Raw genomic sequence first — 19,172 nt, 5'->3', positions numbered from 1 at the left:
CCGGTGACCACCATTGGGGTGCCAGAGCAGCGAACAGTTTTGACTGGGCTGAGCGGGAACTGTACTTCCTCAGAGGTAGGGAGGCGAGCAGGCCAGAGGTGGATGAACGCAGTGCCCTTGTTTGGGTGTAGGGCCTGATCAGAGCCTGAAGGTACGGAGGTGCCGTTCCCCTCACAGCTCCGTAGGCAAGCACCATGGTCTTGTAGCGGATGCGAGCTTCAACTGGAAGCCAGTGGAGAGAGCGGAGGAGCGGGGTAACGTGAGAGAACTTGGGAAGGTTGAACACCAGACGGGATGCGGCGTTCTGGATGAGTTGTAGGGGTTTAATGGCACAGGCAGGGAGCCCAGCCAACAGCGAGTTGCAGTAATCCAGACGGGAGATGACAAGTGCCTGGATTAGGACCTGCGTCGCTTCCTGTGTGAGGCAGGGTCGTACTCTGCGAATGTTGTAGAGCATGAACCTACAGGAACGGGTCACCGCCTTGATGTTAGTTGAGAACGACAGGGTGTTGTCCAGGATCACGCCAAGGTTCTTAGCACTCTGGGAGGAGGACACAATGGAGTTGTCAACCGTGATGGCGAAGATCAAGGAACGGGCAGTCCTTCCCCGGGAGGAAGAGCAGCTCCGTCTTGCCGAGGTTCAGCTTGAGGTGGTGATCCGTCATCCACACTGATATGTCTGCCAGACATGCAGAGATGCGATTCGCCACCCGGTTATCGGAAGGGGGAAAGGAGAAGTTTAATTGTGTGTCGTCTGCATAGCAATGATAGGAGAGACCATGTGAGGATATGACAGAGCCAAGTGACTTGGTGTATAGCGAGAATAGGAGAGGGCCTAGAACAGAGCCCTGTGGGACACCAGTGGTGAGAGCACGTGGTGCGGAGACAGATTCTCGCCACGCCACCTGGTAGGAGCGACCTGTCAGGTAGGACGCAATCCAAGCGTGGGCCGCGCCGTAGATGCCCAACTCGGAGAGGGTGGAGAGGAGGATCTGATGGTTCACAGTATCAAAGGCAAGCCGATAGGTCTAGAAGGATGAGAGCAGAGGAGAGAGAGTTAGCTTTAGCAGTGCGAAGCGCCTCCGTGACACAGAGAAGAGCTTTCTCGTCCTACACGATTACAAATAACAACAACTTTATTCAGAATATACAGTAGCAGCCTACCTGTTGGCTCTTGGTCATTGTAGACTATCCTTCTCCTTTAACTTTTAATTACATAATTTGAATTCCACTTTCCATTGATTAGATATCTCCTAACTTTTGCCCCACATGGAGGCTCTATGACTGTAGCCTACTGTCACTTTGATGACTTATGATTGGCCAACAACAAGCTACCCCTCTCGTGTGGGGCGGCAGGGTAGCCTAGTGGTTAGAGCGTTGGACTAGTAACCGAAAGGTTGCAAGTTCAAATCCCCGAGCTGACAAGGTACAAATCTGTCGTTCTGCCCCTGAACAGGCAGTTAACCCACTGTTCCTAGGCCGTCATTGAAAAATAAGAATTTGTTCTTAACTGACTTGCCTAGTTAAATATTTAAAAAAAAGGTAAATTTGTAAGTCGCTCTGGATAAGAGCGTCTACTAAATGACTTAAATGTGAAAAGCAAAGCAGCAGCATAAATTATAACATGTCTCTCTATCTCTACTGCAGCAGTCACGTACGGATCAGTTAAATAAAATAATGTGAACACAAGTACATGAGGGATACTTTTGTATCAGCGTTTGGAACCTAAAATATTTAGTTCTGAACAGAAGCAACTACATGGTAATTTTGTTCCACTGTTGCGACCAGTAAAAATAAAAATCTGAACCAGTTAAACATGCTGGGCAGGTCATTGTTTTGGCCCTTATTCTGAATACAATGGCTATGCCCCCATAAGATGACAATGCCCCCATCCATATGGCATGAGTGGTCACTGAATGGTTTAATGAGCATGAACATGATGTAAACCATATGCCATGGCTCGTGGTGGCACAACGCCCTATTAAGACACTTTATGTTGGTGTTTTCTTTATTTTGGCAGTTACCAGTACATACACAGAATTAACAATCTTTTTTGAAAAGCAACCCTTTAAAGGTTAGCTTATGCTCAAGAACAGTTCTCAAGTGATTGGGTAGACGCTAAGCCTAAAAACGAATATCAGAACACTCCTCCTGATGTTATTCAGACAACCTATTTCCTTAAAAAGTCCCTCTCAAAGTTTTCAAAGTGAGACAAGGAAATTGTGAAAAAGCATGATTCTGCCAAGCAAGCACTCCAGTAAACACACAACCCTAACAGTGCATCAGCACCGCCCGCCAGTCCGCTTGCCACTCAGTCACATGATTGATCATTTCTTGGGAGTGGAATTACAATATTTTGACAGTCACTCCTCATTGAGTTCCCACCTGCTTTATTAATAGCAGGGCATCCATTTCTAACAGGAGTGGACTTAATGACACAGCCACGAGGTCACAAACCCAACAATCATGAGCTTAGGGAAACAGAAATCTCTTTATGTGCCCAGGCACATTCACCGCCAGGGATAAGCCTGGTTGATGCTTTATCAAAATCACCATCATCACAGATTCAAAAGGCAGACTTGTAGCCGACCCTGGCTGATTCACTCAGCACGTAATTGAAGTTCCACCGAGCACAATCTATAGCTGTCCATACCGTTTATCTATGAAGGCAAAATAGTGAAATTGGCCCCATTTAAGGTCACTCAGCCGTCAACGAGGGATTTTAAATGTCCTCCTCTGAACAAATGTGGTATCAAGCTCCCTCTGATGAGTTTGCAGCACCAATGTCGCTCCAAGGTCTCCTTACACAGCTTGCCTGATGACCAGGAAGATGTAGCATGGTGTGAAACATGCTATAGGGCCAGGCTACTATCAAATAGATGTTTTGTTAGCTACTGTGCCACGCAAAGGGCCCGATTTCATTGATCCTGCGGGCTGTAGTTGAAGCCCCATAAAATAGAAAGTAGAGGTACTCCCACACATTGACTCGGTACCGTTATCCCCTGTATATTGCCTCGTTATTGTATTGTGTTGCTTTTTATTATTTTTTACTTTAGTTTATTTGGTAAATATTTTCTTAACTCTTTCTTGAACTGCATTTTACGGGCTTGTAAGTAAGCATTTCATGAATTCGGCGCATGTGACAAATAAAGTTTGATTCGATTTTTTATGTATCATTTATACAAGCAGGAGAAATCCCATTGAGACTTGTCTCTTTTTTTTACGGGTGACCTGAATGTGCTCGTCTGCATCGTCTGCAGCTGGGTCCTCAGACTAAGAGTGACAATACCTGTCTCTGTCTCAACTGTCTCTGTTGGTGTCTCAAATTATACTCTATATTCTCCATGTATTGCAGTACTTCTGACCAGACAAGAGCTCTATATTCTCAATGTATTGCAATACTTCTGACCAGACCAGAGCCCTATGTGGGTATCATTTGAGAGTTTCTTCCTGTCTCATTCTCTCTCGCTGTGCCTGCTGCTTTGGCCGCATCACCACTGTGGGGATGGGATGAAGGAAGGTGCTGATAAGGGTCGTTCCTCTATCCAATCTCCCCTTCTACTAGTAGAGGTCCAACAGAGAGACATGATCACAAATGGATGGACATGCACTATCTATGGATTCTTCTGTAGCCTGAAAGGACCAGAGATGTTTTAGGGTATTGTGACGGACAAAGAGCTTTCCGCTGGCTTTATCCCTCCCGTACATCATCCTATGCAAACCCCTTTTCTCCCTCCAGCCCAACCTACCATAATGAACTGATGTGTGCTGGTGTTGTGCTCAGCAGATTGGGTATTAAATCCTGGGTATTTGTCACACCCCGTAATGTCCCATATCTCATTATTTGGATAGAGTGGCAGGATACAAGTGCAGTTTTTCATCAAGGCGTAGGGAGGGGAGCTGGTAGCACAGTGTGATTTGATAAATATGGATGTGGGATAGAGAGCGGGAGGGGGAGAGAAAGAGGGGGGCGGAATGGAGAGAGGCGGGAAGAGAGAGAGGTAGAGAGGGGGCGGGATGAAGGGAGAAAGGGATGGGGGAGGGAGAGAGGGCTCCTTAGGGTCTGTTCAGAGCTGCTCTGTAAACAACATGTGCTGTAGTGAACACTGTCACTCTCCTTGTACAGCCCCATGCAATGCTAGCATCTCTCTGTCTGTAGCCTCTCTGATATACTGTAGTGCATGTTACTCTCTTGACGTCTGCGAGGATCCTGAGATTCCTCAGTGTCACTCTTTAGGAATCCATCTCATTCTCTGAGCCATTCCGAGGGCCAGAAACTCAATTATCTCCAGTGACTTACCACTCCACTGTGGCGTAGGCTGTATCCTCCACATCAATCCATGACTCCAATGGGGAGTGGAGGACAATCGTAAGGCCGTGTCAAGGCTATTGATAGCCTCCTGAGTGGGGGCCACGAAGGGCCCAGACCAGTTCCATGTGATTTAAGTCCCATCGATTAGCACGTCAGGGGTGCAGAGGACAACAGTAGAGAAACAGAGACAAGGGAAAGTGTCTTCTCCCAGACCATTAATTCCTTAATGACCACCCAATACAAGTCTGTCCACCAATAGGGATGTAAGCTGTGTTCCGCATGCATGCTCCTTGATTGGACCATTGTTTCCAGTGCAACGGTTGGCTGGTTCTTGGGTGGTGCTCTCTGGGTGAATGGCCTATAGGGGTCTGGATGATTAACCCTTTGCTTCCCTTTCTCTTTTTTCCTTCTCTTTTCTTTTCCCATCCTCTTTTTCTCTTCCCATAATCCAATTATGTAATCAATAACCAAATCACATTAACACCCACCCACACACACACTTACTACACATTAACATCAAAGCTGGAAATGCATGTGTGGCCATGCCCCACAAAATAGGGCGCATCATCGAGGGGAGCCCTGCGGACCGCTGTGGGAAACTGAAGGTTGGCGACCGCATCCTGTCCGTCAACGGCTGCTCCATCACCAACAAGTCCCACTCGGACATCGTCAACCTGATCAAGGAGGCAGGGAACACCGTCTCTCTGAGGATCATTCCGGGTGACGGTAAGACTTTGTGTTTTTTTTCTCTGGGCTGTTTTATAATGCAGTAGGGAGGAGAGTTATGCATGGCCTAGTGGGAGTCAACGGGCACCACGGCTCTGCACTGGCAGAAGCACTTTGCACCAACCTGGGGAGCTACCTTGGGCTGCGAGAGGCCATGCTCCCTGCCCTGTGCTCAAAATGGGAGACAGTGAATGAGAAGGAAGATGTTGTCACTCGATACTTTTCTGTAGTTAGTTTTAAGTTTTCCTCTCTTATGGTTAAAGGCCCAGTGAAGTAAAAATAAGAATAATACTGTGAAATTGTGAAAATGATGCCCTTTTAGTATAAGAGCTGTTTGAAAAGCCTGTTTGGTGGGATGGAGTTTTGATCTGCCTGGTGACATCACCAAGTGGTAAACGAGTTAATAGACAAATAAGAAAGAGAGTTCCAAACCTCTCTGCCAATAACAGCTAGTTTTCAGTTTTCCCCTCTCCCTCTCCATGAACAGTCCTAGCAACATTTTTGCTTGAGGAATTGCTCTTTGCTAAAAAGCTATTTTTATTCATTTTTGACCGTTTAATTGAAAACAATTACTGTAAGGTATTTAACCTCTAACGCCTCCCTAACCCGGATCCGGGATCCCCCCCAACACAAAAGCTGACTAGCATAGCCTAGCCTAAAGTTACAGGGATATCATAAAATAAAATGTTCATGAAATCACAAGTCCAAGACACCAAATGAAAGATACAGATCTTGTGATTCAAGCCATCATCTCTGATTTGTAAAATGTTTTACAGGGAAGACACAATATGTAAATCTATTAGCTAACCACTGTTAGCAAAAGACAACAATTTTCTTACTCCACCATTTTCTTACTGCATCAGTAGCTATCACCAATTCGGCCAAATAAAGATATTGATAGCCACTAACCAAGAAAAAACCTCATCAGATGACAGTCTGATAACATATTTATTGTATAGGATAGGTTTTGTTAGAAAAATGTGCATATTTCAGGTATAAATCATAGTTTACAATTGCACCCACCATCACAACTCGACTAGAAAAAATACAGAGAGCAACGTGTATTACCTAATTACTAATCATAAAACATTTCTTAAAAATACACAGCGTACACTAATTGAAAGACACAGATCCTGTGAATCCAGACAATATTTCAGATTTTCTAAGTGTCTTACAGCGAAAACACAATAAATCGTTATATTACCATAGCACATGTGCAAACATTACCCCAGCATTGATTCAAGGCAAAAAGAGCGATAGCATTATCACCACCAAAATGTATTAATTTTTTCAATAACCTTCTCAGAATTCTTCAGATGACACTCCTGTAACATCATATTACAACATACATATAGAGTTTGTTCGAAAATGTGCATATTTAGCCACCAAAATCATGGTTAGACAATGAGAAAAGTAGCCAAGCTGGTCAGAAAATGTCGGGCGCCATATTAGACAGTGATCTAGTCTTATACATAAATACTCATAAACTTGACTAAAAAATACAGGGTGGACAGCGATTGATAGACAATTTAATTCTTAATGCAATCGCTGAATTACATTTTTTTAATTATCCTTACTTCTCAATACAGGTTGCGCCAAGCGAAGCTACACCAAACAAAATGGCGGCATAAGCGTTTAACATTTTTCGACAGAAACACGATTTATCATCATAAATAGTTCTTACTATGAGCTGTTCTTCCATCAGAATCTTGGGCAATGAATCCTTTCTCCGGTCTAATCGTCTTTTGGTCGAAAGATGTCCTCTTGTCCCGTCGAAATGGCCACCATGCACTCGAAAAGTGCCCAGCTCCTCAAAGTGCATCACACAGAAATGCCATAAAATCACCCTAAACAGATATAAATTGCTATAAAACGGTTCAAATTAACTACCTTATGATGTTTTTAACACCTATAACGAGTAAAAACATGACCGGAGAAATATTACTGGCTAAACAACAGCTTGGAAGGAGGCAAGTCCGATGTCCATCGTGCGTCAGGCGCAGGCAGGAAAAGAAAGCTACTTCCGGTCTTTGGTGTTTTATAGAGGCCCTGATTGCGCAATCGACTCCATTCAAAGCGTCACCACGTACTGACATCCAGAGGAAGACGTAGGCAGTGTTTGTTTCTCCATAGCATTTACAGGGACTTTACAACCGACCTGGGAACAGAAAAGTGAAAAGTGCTGTCATGAAAAGTGCTGTAGAAGGAGTTCTGTTTCACTCAGAGACAAAATTCCAACGACTATAGAAACTAGAGAGTGTTTTCTATCCAATAATAATAATAATATGCATATTGTACGAGCAAGAATTGAGTAGGAAGCCGTTTAATCTGAAGACCGATTTATGCTAAGTCGAAACAGCACCCCCTATATTCGCAAGAAGTTAATTGTTACCCAGAAATTATTTGATATTGAGACGGCTGCATTGTACCTAAGGTTGACTTCGACCCAGAGCTTGTGAATATCCCTGAGAGTGAAACCACATCAGAGATGAATTTGTCAGTTGACGTACAGTATGTGTGTGTTGATTGTAGTACAGCGTCTGATAGACACACTCATGTCATTTTGATGAACTGCAGTCCGCCAATTTGGTATTGGCTGCTACTTTGTAATGAAGAAAAAAGTTAAATGGGGTGTATATGTAATCAGTGCATCCTGTTAGTGTTAATCTCCTCAGTCTAAATGGAACAAGGTGGCAGGAAATGCATACGTAATACTGGTTATGGCAGGAACAGTCTGTGACAGGAAGCTGTCTCCTTCCCCATGAGTAGGCATGTGTTGTGTTGTTCCCTGTCCCAGAACGACAATAAAACCAGCCACTAGAATGCCCTGTCATTGGCTGAGCTGAGAGATTTGGCCCCTAAAAGGCTAGGGCCGGCTCTGACTACGTGAGGATATGGATGTGGGTATGCAGACCCACGAGCCACTGCGGCCCCTCATGATGAGTTCTATTTTTTTGTGGCCTCCACCGCCATCAAAGTTTCCCATCCCTGTTCTAGAGAGACTGGTAAAATGTAGCTTAATTAAGATGGGAGCCGAGGAGAATCAGTAGCACAAAGGAGAAGAGAATGCAAAACCACTTATTAAACAAAGCGTGGCAGTTTTTTTTAAAGATCACAATGACAACATCTACACAGGCAACATGTGCACCGAGCTAAAGTCAAGAGCTGCCGCATACAAGGAGCGAGACACTAATCTGGACGCTTATAAGAAATCCCGCTGTGCCCTCAGACGAAACCATCAAACAGGCAATACATGACTAAGATTGAATCCTACTACAACGGCTCTGATGTTCGTCGGATGTGGCAGGGCTTGAAAACTATTACGCACTACAAAGGAAAACCCAGCCGCGAGCTGCTCAGTGACACGAGCCTATCAGATGAACTAAATGCCTTTTTTGCTTGCTTCGAGGCAAGCAACACCGAAGCATGCATGAGAGCACCAGCTGCTCCAGATGACTGTGTGATCACGCTCTTCGTTGCCAATGTGAGCAAGACCTTTAAACAGGTCAACATTCACAAGGCCGCGGAGCCAGACAGACTACCAGGCCGCGTACTGAGAGCATGCACGGACCAACTGGCAAGTGGCAAGGCCAACATTTTTTCACTCAACACAATGCTACAGATGTCTTAAGTTTTGAGGGAGCATGCAATTGGAATGCTGACTGCAGGAATGTAGACAAGCTGTTGCCAGAGAATTTAATTTCTATTTCTCTAACGAATGTCCACCACCAACATCGTTTTAGAGAATCTATTGTTGTCGTGTGGGCGAGCGGTTTGCTGATGTCAACGTTGTGAACAGACTGCCCCATGGTTGCAGTGGGGTTATGGTATGGGAAGGCATAGGCTACGGACAACGAACACAGTTGCATTTTAATGATGGCAATTTGAATGCACAGAGATACCATGATGAGATCCTGAGGCACATTGTCATGCCATTCATCCGCCGCCATCACCTCATGTTTCAGCATGATAATGCACGGCCCCATGTTGCAAGGATTTGACACAATTCCTGTAAACTGAACATGTCCCAGTTCTTCCATGGCTGCATACTCACCAGACGTGTCACCCGTTGAGCATGTTTGGGATGCTCTGGTTTGATGGAACATCAGTTTGTTCTCGCCAATATCAAGCAACTTCGCACAGCCATCGAAGAGGAGTGGGACATTCCACAGGCCACAATCAACAGTCTGATCAACTCTATGTGAAGGAGATGTGTTGCGCTGCATGAGGCAAATGGTGGTCACACCAGATACTGACTGGTTTTCTGATCCACACCCCTACCTTTTTTTCAAGGTATCTGTGTCTAACAGATGCATATCTGTATTCCTAGTCATGTGATATCCCAGTCATGTAAATCTAATTAATTTATTTCAATTGACTGATTTCCTTTTTTACATTTGTTTATTAATTCAACCATTTAAAAAAAACAAGCACACATAAAACTTGAAAAAGCCATACATGAGTTAAATCATGGAGGATAACACACAAAGTCTGGGACTTATTTCCATTGTGGTCTTCTTGAAACGAGATGGCTAGGCAAGATCGAACACGGTTGAAAACAGTATTGAGAGCGAGATAATAAAACATAAAAACAAAGAAGAACATCTATCTCATCATTGCAGTTACATTGTAGGGGACAGTGATATGGGCACAGCAGACAAATCATTTTTTACTTTCTTTTTAAAGCTGCCCAGAGACAACATCGTTTTTATGGGCAAAGGCAAATCATTCGACTCTGAGGCTCCAGTATACCAGAAAGTACCTTTCCCAGCACTACTCCTGAACCTGTATAAGCACACATCAGCAACACCTGATCTGGTGCTGTGATTGTGTGTATCCTTAAATGATTTCCAAAGCTTTTTAGGGTCATTTTTGTTGTCAATGATTTTATCAGCAAAGTAACCCCTCATTGCTGGGTTCCCGAGTGGCGCAGCGGTCTAAGGCACTGCATCTCAGTGCTAGAGGCGTCATTATAGACCCTGGTTTGATTCCAGGCTGTATCACAACTGGCTGTGATTGGGAGTCCCATAGGGCGACGCACAATTGGCCCAGCGTCGTCCGGGTTAGGGTTTGGCCGGGGTAGCTCGTCATTGTAAATAAGAATTTGTTCTTAACTGACTTGTCTTGTTAAATAAAGGTTAAATAAAATGAGCTTCATAAATCCTGCTCTGTGCTTAATTTCTGTGACGTTTATATTGGACAAAATCAGGCTGCTCGAGAGTTCTAAAATTTCTTAAAGCCTTATTCCTTGCATGCCCCCTAAAAATTTCAAAACAGTATTTTTTGAGTCCTCTGATTCTAACAGTTTTGTGACACTTCAATATATCTTTAAAAATCTCCTTGTGCAAAATGTGAACTGTACCTTAGTCAAATCTTTGAAATTGTTGCATGTTGCGTTTTATGCTTTTGTTCAGTATAATTCTAGTCTACAATTGTATTTTAATGGCAGAACAACAGTCAGAGATAGAAGCCATTCAGCCACGACCTTCCTCAGCCAGACGGTGTCATTTTGTGTGGCGACATTTGTTCTTGAATCGTTCAGGTTGTGTCCCCCAGAGTGCTCCGTGAGGAAAGGCAGGCAGGGCTGTCAGGGTGGCGAGGGAGAGGGGGAGAGAAGGATGAATGAGTCAGGCTGGTGCTGTCGCTAACTTCAGGCAGAACCCCATTCCCTCTATAAGTAACCAATGTCTATGATGACTAATGTGGGCTGCCGTGCTGTGGCTTGGGGTGCAACACAATTAGATTTGCAAGAAAGGAAGGACAGTTACCCTATTTGTACTTTTTTATGTATTTTTCTTTCCCCTTGGTATTAAAAAAAACAGAATGACTGAAGCGGAGAGGCTTGTTTTCTTTTGATGTTCAAGCTGGTGAGCAAAATGGTAGATGACAACATCATAGGCAGTCAGCGTCAGGTTGAACAGAGCAGCCTTGAGGGGAGACTGTGTTCTCTGGAGAGCAAAATTCCTGTATGGAGATGTGTTGTCAGAGACAGCAGTCCTGACCAAGACCCAGTTGCAAGTCAAAACTAATTGTTTGTTTAACAAAAGAGCATTTTTAGAGGATATTGTTTTCCTTTAAGATTTTACCAGAATCGATGTATTACTTTCAGATTGGAGGTCATGACCTTATCCATAATCCTCAATTTGTGTTTCCACAGAGTCCTCCAATGCGTCTCTGTTGACCAATGCTGAGAAGATTGCCACCATCACCACCACACACACACCCCAAACTGCCACAGAGCCTCGGTGAGTTATTATTATTCATAAACAGGCTTTTTGGAACATACTTTAATAATATGATACATTATATGAAAGATGACTTCTATATGAATATGATGTACTTTCATATCTTTGTGTTCATATGAATCATTTTATTTTCCAGGAATAACTCAAAGTTGAAACAGGCTCCTCCTCCACCTCCTCCAACACAAGCATTGACCTCACAGGTAAAGACAAACATGTCTATTGGTCTGTTAAAATCAATCCCCAAAGCAGGGAACAGTAAATCATCTCTCTACAAGAGGACACAGTGCAGCTTCATCCTGAGATGAAGAATGTCTTTCAAATCATCAAAGCAATCTAATCAATCAATTAATCAAGCTATCAGCCAAATCAATAAAAAAGCCAAACTTCTAATGAGTGCAGTAAGCCTGTGTCCAGCCCTTGCAGTGCCCTTGCTCTGGGCTCTGTGCCCCTCTCACAGGCTGAGACAGCATTTATTATTCATTGGTTCCAGAGTATTGTACCTCCATCGATTTTGTGTGAGTTTTTGCTGGACTCGGCTTGATTAGTCCTGATGTTAGGACTCACCTCATGACACCCCTGTTGGCCCATTCGCACTTCCTCCTCTGTTAATACTTCTCTCTCTCTCTCTCTCTCTCTCTCTCTCTCTCTCTCTCTCTCTCTCTCTCTCTCTCTCTCTCTCTCTCTCTCTCTCTCTCTCTCTCTCTCTCTCTCTCTCTCTCTCTCTCTCTCTCTTCTCTCTTCTCTCTTCTCTCTTCTCTCTCTCTTCTCTTCTCTCTCTCAGGATGCAGAGTTCTATTCTGTGGATCTGGAGCGGGACAGTAAAGGCTTTGGGTTTAGCCTGAGAGGAGGACGGGAGTACAACATGGACCTTTATGTGTTGAGGCTCGCTGAGGATGGGGCGGCTGTCAGGAATGGCAAGATGAGGGTATGCTCCATGAAAAAAAGAATATCTACTCTATTGTACTTTGATAATAATATTTATGTTATAGACAATTAATATCTCCTGGGATCAATTGTCTGGTTGTCTCATTAAACAGCCTCCCTTCTTCACTCTCTGCACACACAGGTGGGAGATGAGATCCTGGAGATCAACAGCGAGAGCACTAAGAACATGAAGCACGCACGCGCCATCGAGCTGATCAAGAATGGTGGCCGGAGGGCACGCCTTGTCCTCAAGAGGGGCGATGGATCTGTTCCTGAATATGGTGCGCGGCAATGTGATGTGATACATGTTCCTTCCATACTGTGACTAACACTACCGCCTCTGATTAACTAACACCGGACGGACACCATAGTCTGCAATGTCTTGTTGCTGTAAGCAAGATTTCTTTGGTGTGTCTTCAGTGTCCTGATCCAATGCTTTAGAATGTATTATATTATGATATGTCTTATAGCTCAACAAAGAATTTTCTGAATATTTGATGTCCCAGTGATGTGTCTGAATGACATTTAATGTTATTGCTCCTACATCAGTGATTTATTGGCCATATTATGTAATGTTCATTCTGCTGTGGCGGCAGGTAACCTAGCAGTTAAGAGTGTTGGGACAGTAACAGAAAGGCCGCTGGTTCAATCTTGTTTTCGTCCAAATACTGTATGTTCTAGCTCATTCATCTGGGAATGTTTATCTTTATCTCTGTTCTGCCGAGAAAGGTCACTGTGTGAAGGATTCCCCCCAGCCATCAATTCTCTAGGTTTTCCTTTTCTCTGCCAGCCAGAAAAACGTAAAAACTGAACCAACTACTTTTTTCTTTCTCTGGTCTTCATTGAGGATCTAAACCCTCTGATTTCTCATTTTATTTATTTGGTTGTTTTTATTTGATTTTATTTCCTCTCTCTTCCTCTCCATTTCTTTACTCTGGGCTCTTCCTCCTCCCTCCAGCGATGATGGCTCCGCATCTCGCTGTTGGTACTATGAGAAATGACAAGATGGGAGAGCCCTGTTTCTACTTAATGGGCCAAAATCAGACCACGGTTTGTAGCCAAGTCTGTTCCAACCCACCCTCCTAACCCTTTACCCTCCACCCCTGCACCCCAACATTCCTCACCCACTTAACCCATCTCCCCCTACCCATCTCCTACCTGCACCTCCCTGGGTATGTGTTTAGTGCTGTGTGGCCTGACTCACTCCTCAACCTGTACTGTGCTTTTTTGACCCATACACCCAGAATGCACTGCTTACTCTCCGCCCACTTCTGGATGGATTCATGCAACTGCTCGCCACCGCTGCTACCATAACAACATATCCCTAATTGGAGTCATTGGCAGAACACTCTCCAGTTTTTTGTTTCAGGCTCTTTGTTTTTCTGCAGTTCCCATTCCCAATGATGATAATCGACTTGTTCATCATTTTGCTTTTAATAATGTCATAGGTGCTTGTTGTCATTGATAACCCAGCCCTTCACTTGCAATGTGTTGCACCTGTTGTGTTGCTGCCGCCTACATGTGCCAATCCATTACTCTCAAATAAAATATACTTAAGCAATTGTTTACTTTTAGGTCATTTAGGTTGAGGATCAAATAAGCCATTTGTGTACAAATTAGATTTTTTCTTCCCAGAAGTAAATATTTTTGTCACAATTTGCCAACATGTTCATGTTTATGGAAGTGCATGGTTTCCATAAAAATGGCTGTATTGACTAAATACAGATACAAGCACCCACATGAAAATGGCTATGGAACCTTAAGTTTGAGAGAATTGTCTGAGCTTCCAGGGTTATATTATTTAGCTAGTTTAAACTCCACCCAGTCTGAGAATGTCTCTCATGTCCTGTCTTTGTTCTCCCCCAGACGCCAGCCATGACGGGCACTCTCCCACACCCGGGGCACAAGACTCTCCGCAAGTGAGAACCCTGCCACCAAACAGCCGATATCACACCTCATCGGAGTCCAGTTATCCACCAGACCTTCACAAACCATCACGCCATGAGGATGCTGGACAGGGCCGAGACAGGGACAGGATGGAGCACTCGGGCCGGCACTTTAACCACCACCACCATCACACCTGGAACAACAACCACACCACCTCCAGACAACACTCCCCGGACAACAGCACCAGCGGCGGGAACAACAAGAAGAGTCTTGGCCGCAAATTCAAGAAGTCTGACTCGGAGAGCGGCATCTCGAAACTCTTAAAGACTCTGCGCAAGGACAGCTCTGGGAAGAAGGCTGCAGCGGCGGAGAAAGAACGAGAGCGCTCCGCTAGTAGCAGTACTCTGGACCAGAGATCTGGTCGACCGCGCCGCGGCTCCCTCGACCGCTCGCCCACCCGTAAACGCAACACTTCCCCTGACCGACGGCGGGCCAAGTCCATGGACCGCAGGGCAGAGCGAGCACACCGTGACTGCACACCTGAGAGGGAGTATGACGACGGAGGGTTTCTCAGTCATGCAGCCACTCCGGAACGACCACTCTATGACCGTAGGCTCCTGAGGGAACCACAGACCCCAGGCAGAGCCTACATGGAGGCCACCACCCCAGAACGCCCCAACAACGGGGCCTCCTCCCTGTCTCGCTCCAGGGGCCGCACGACTGACATGAAGGCCACCACCCCAGAACGCCCCAACAATGGGGCCTCCTCCCTGTCTCTCTCCAGGGGCCGTACGCCCGACAGAGGCAGCCTGAAGAACGGCAACCTCCTGAGGGACTCGTCGGCCGAGATGAGGGATGAGAGCTACGGGATAAACGGAACACCAGAGAGACACTACAGGTCAGAGAGAGACTCATCTCCAAACAGCAGCTCCAGCAGGGAGGAGCTGAACTACGCTGCAGCGCCTGCTTCCAGACAGAAGGATTACTACAGCACACTGAAGAACAACTCCTCCGCTCACCACAACGCCGGCTACAACAATGCAGGACTTAGCAACAAGGCAGGACAACACCAAAACAACGCAGTAGGCCGTGCCCCGAACCAGTTCCCAGAGCCTAAGAGAAGGTTTTACAAAGAGAGCCCCAAGGACCTCAGCATCTGAGTGGACAGAGCCTGGCTTATCAGCCCTTGATCTGTAGAGACCACAGTAAATACACTGGACTTAGACTTCTGAGGAGATTGACTCATGTGATTTATCTGATTGCTTGATTAATTTGACTACTTGTGATCCCAGACAGAGATTCATACCACAGCAGGAGTACAATCTTTGTTTTAGTTCTTACTGTACGTTTCTGTTCTCGTTATTTTGAGCATAACTGAGGTTGTTAATACTCTAGTGAAGGTATGTGTATGTGCCTATCAAATTACAAATGGTGATTTAGCTTTTTTATAGGCGTCTCTGACTCCACGTGTTCCCTCGGAGGTTTCGAACATGCTCCTTACTGTGCTACCAGGTACTTCATGATGAGCTTGTTTTAATATGTTTTTAGATGTTGTTTTCCACCCCAGAATTGCTTTATAAAGCAAACTATAGCACAAGACGTTGGCAGTACAGACATTTTATGGACGACTGCAGTGAAAACCTTAGAGAATATCAAACAAAACGAAGGCAAACAAACATTTTAGAACCAATGGTCATTTTAGAATGAAGTAATATATTTCAAATAATACTTTTTACATTTGACTGCTATTTATTTTCAATTGGCACACACAATGAGGAAGCTCGGTAAAAGGACCAAGTTAAACGCCCGATAACCTGAAAATAATAATAATTTTTACCCCTGCTGGATTTGCTGTAGAATTATAGTTTTTTTAATCTAAGTTGGTATGGCATGCCCCTTTCTTACCAAGCCCACAAACCCCCCAAAATCAGAGGGGAAAGCACACCACCTATTGAGAAAAACACCAGATATTGTTGATATTCCTCTCACAGAGCAGACAAGTCTAAAAACCCACCAGGATCTGAGGCTGTTTTGGGTTCCTGTTTTTCAGTGTGTCTAGTAATGATGAGCCAAGGAGGAAAACAAAACAAAATTCTCTCAGTAAGAGGTGTCTGAGTACACTGCCTGTGGTGGAAATACAATTGAACAAAGTTTTGTATTCCTGCTCAGAGGACAGTAGAAGCAACAAGTTACCTGACAGGAGCCTGTAACATAAAACCTACTTCACAGTTATACGCAGCATGGAGAGGTTGACCGAGAGGTCAAGTGGTTTTAAAGTAACCACAGTCCTATAATGACTTGATCCTACAAATGTAGGCTGCTTATTTGATCCCCCTGTTTCAGGAGAACTTTCCCTTGTGAAAAATATAGCAGATATTGATCAACGGCCCATTGATCCTATGCAGGTGATATGGAAGTATTTCTCAAGTTCCTCTCTTCCTCTCCCTGCCCAAGGAAATTAGGTGATGATGTAATAATGTAAGGGACGTTGTTGCGATGATAACGGATGAAAAGTTCCAGTACAGAAGTGGGCCTATCTGCCATGCTGAGCCATGCTGTCACACCACTGGAGTCTGACTGCTGCTTTAACCGTGTGTATTCTCTGTTTTATGTTTCACTAAACGGCTAAAAAGATATAGGAAAATCCACAACAAATGCATTGTTTTATCACTGTTGTTGCCATGGTACTGTAAAAAATAAATACAAACAAAAAAAAGAAAACATTTAAAGACGTTAACCTGCCGGCCACCACCTGTACAGAATTTCAATGTTACTAATAGGAACCCATTGAGGAATAAAATGTTGCCTTTTTCTTGTACAAAAGAGAAATTTATGGGAAACCTCTGCAGTGAGGAATGTGATAGTGTTTATATTTCTGAAATGGACTTGATGATTCATGGGAAATATGTTAATGTACTCTGAATCAGGTATGTAAAGACATTCTAAAAATGGACGACTTTATTTGGTCAATCAGAAGCTGTTTGTTGGTTTGAATATCTCTCGATGGTTAGCCTGCCTTTTTATTATAAAGCACTTGTATGCAGTCTGTGTTCTTTAAGCATTATTGCAATGTGCTCCAGACATAATGCTATCTCTGTGTTGATAAAAGCATTACATGTATATGGGCCAATCTTTTTTTATAAAACACTATGCATATATAAATACTACATTGTTCATAGCTTTATTTAACCCATGAAGCTATACATAACATTAGTCTAAGTACAAGTAGATGTGGACTTAACCAGTAAAGCTTCTTTCCTTGAGATGGATCACAATGTATATGTAGCTATCAAAAAGAAGTCTGTGAATGCTATTTTTATTATCAAATAAAGTTTTCCATACAAATTCAAAAGGATTTTTCTCCACAGTGGCTTGCAATTATATTCTCAGGAGATTCCTATTGATATGATTGACATTGTAGAGTCCCTTTGGAGTGCAGCATTTTCAGATTGATTTATTATTCACCAAGGTAGTAAGCGCACTGCTTTAGTAACAGGATATCTGCAAAAAAAAATATTGTCTAGCTTCCTTGCTTTTAACAGTGTCTATCTGACATTTCAGATTTCTCTGACTAGCAAAGGTTTAAGTAAATAAAAAAGGAATATCTAACTGCATATCCATTCATATCAATATCTCCCTATTACCCGCTGACAGAATAATTTGGTATGTACATCACAGAAGTGAAATTAATCTACTTGTTAATGGGAAATATGCTGCGATCATGACAACATCGACAATGTCAGTAAACTGCCTGCTACAGTAGCACATACTGAATGGGTACCCACAGCTGTTAACAAGCAACCCTGATAGGCTTTCAGCTATGCTACAGTATATTCCCTGGTTGGTTTTGTAACACACACAATATGTCTTTTTCCATTTGAAGAATGTGAAGTGTGAAGAAGGTTTAACTAAGAACTTATACCTTTTAAAGTGTTCATACATTGTTATGATAAACTGTAAGGTCTCCTCTTCAGGAGACCTCTGTGTGTGTGTGTTAAAACCTGTTGTTCAGTGTTGTGACCTTCAGACACTATCAGAAGGCGTCTACGTTCAGACTCCTCCTGTCTGGATCCCACCGTGGTCATCTGGTTTTCTGAGAACACAAGGCTGCCACAGACCTGATGAAACCAGCCCCCTGTCAGAAGATGCTTACACTCGTTCACATCGTTATGGCTCTATACTTGTGATGAAAGGTCAAGTTTCGGTCAAACCCACTTCTGAGTTTTTACTTGCTGAGTTCTCGCTGTCAGGGGGGGGGGGGGGGGGGGGGGGGGGGGGTTAGATTTTAAAAAATGTTGTTGCTTGGGAAAGTTACGTAAGAGGGATTGGAGAGGCTATATGAGTTACAGGATGTCTTAGGCATTTTTCAGAACTTGGGGAGAACTATCATATACTGTTCTACTGTACTCTATACCAACTTCTGCCTACAATTGTATTACTAAAAGGAGTATTTTAATATTTAAAGAGTCTGTGTTTCCTTTCCATTACTAATGTATGTTTGGTAATTATATAGACCTGATCATTTGTTGAAGAAATTGACTAACATTTTGGCGAGCTTGCCAGGAGCGAGTGACCACTTCGCTGGACTGACCATTGATCCACGTCAAGCGCTACAACATTATAAAGGTAAGCAGACACCTGTTATATCTAATGTCTGTAGTTGGCTATAGCACATTGTTAATGAGTCATTCTGGCAAGTAAGTGGCGCCTCGTTGTTAAATTTATCTGAACCTAAATTTCTTTGTCATAGCAGAATAATTGAAAGTGTGAAATGATTGTTACACAATCCGTGGGAGGAAGCACAGACCACCTAGGTGGAAATGGGTTATACATTCCTGGGTTAAATGTTTATTATTGTGAGACTTGGTGATAGGTTTAGGGCGAAATTCAAGTATACAAACCCATTGTTATGATGATTGTGAGACTTGGTGATAGGTTTAGGGCGAAATTCAAGTATACAAACCCATTGTTATGATGATTGTGAGACTTGGTGATAGGACTTAGGGCGAAATTCCAAGTATAAACACCAATTGTTGAGATTATTCTGATAAGGTATTCTGTAATTGTTCTATGTCTTT

General features: G+C 43.7%; 1 protein-coding gene across 14 annotated transcripts in view; it reads left to right on the top strand.

Annotated features, from left to right (window-relative positions):
• The window catches only part of LOC129861054 (membrane-associated guanylate kinase, WW and PDZ domain-containing protein 1-like), a 245,176-nt gene extending 227,730 nt beyond the window's left edge, over positions 1–17,446 (top strand). For 9 of the 14 annotated variants that reach the window (XM_055932117.1, XM_055932116.1, XM_055932113.1 and 6 more), the window contains 6 exons: positions 4,835–5,038; positions 11,196–11,283; positions 11,420–11,483; positions 12,065–12,208; positions 12,350–12,488; positions 14,074–17,446. In XM_055932117.1, coding sequence (XP_055788092.1) covers positions 4,835–5,038; positions 11,196–11,283; positions 11,420–11,483; positions 12,065–12,208; positions 12,350–12,488; positions 14,074–15,254 — 1,820 coding nt within the window. In that variant the 3' untranslated portion in view covers positions 15,255–17,446. Of the gene's footprint in view, positions 1–4,834; positions 5,039–11,195; positions 11,284–11,419; positions 11,484–12,064; positions 12,209–12,349; positions 12,489–13,165; positions 13,258–14,073 lie in introns of all 14 variants that reach the window. The other 5 variants (XM_055932124.1, XM_055932120.1, XM_055932121.1 and 2 more) reach the window with 2 other exon arrangements.
• Positions 17,447–19,172: the final 1,726 nt, after the last annotated feature.

The sequence above is a fragment of the Salvelinus fontinalis genome, chromosome 8 (genome assembly GCF_029448725.1).
Source record: "Salvelinus fontinalis isolate EN_2023a chromosome 8, ASM2944872v1, whole genome shotgun sequence".
In the NCBI taxonomy this organism is placed as follows: Eukaryota; Metazoa; Chordata; class Actinopteri; order Salmoniformes; family Salmonidae; genus Salvelinus; species Salvelinus fontinalis.
Note: the sequence above shows the minus strand (reverse complement) of the source record. Positions and strands in the feature narration are given on the sequence as shown.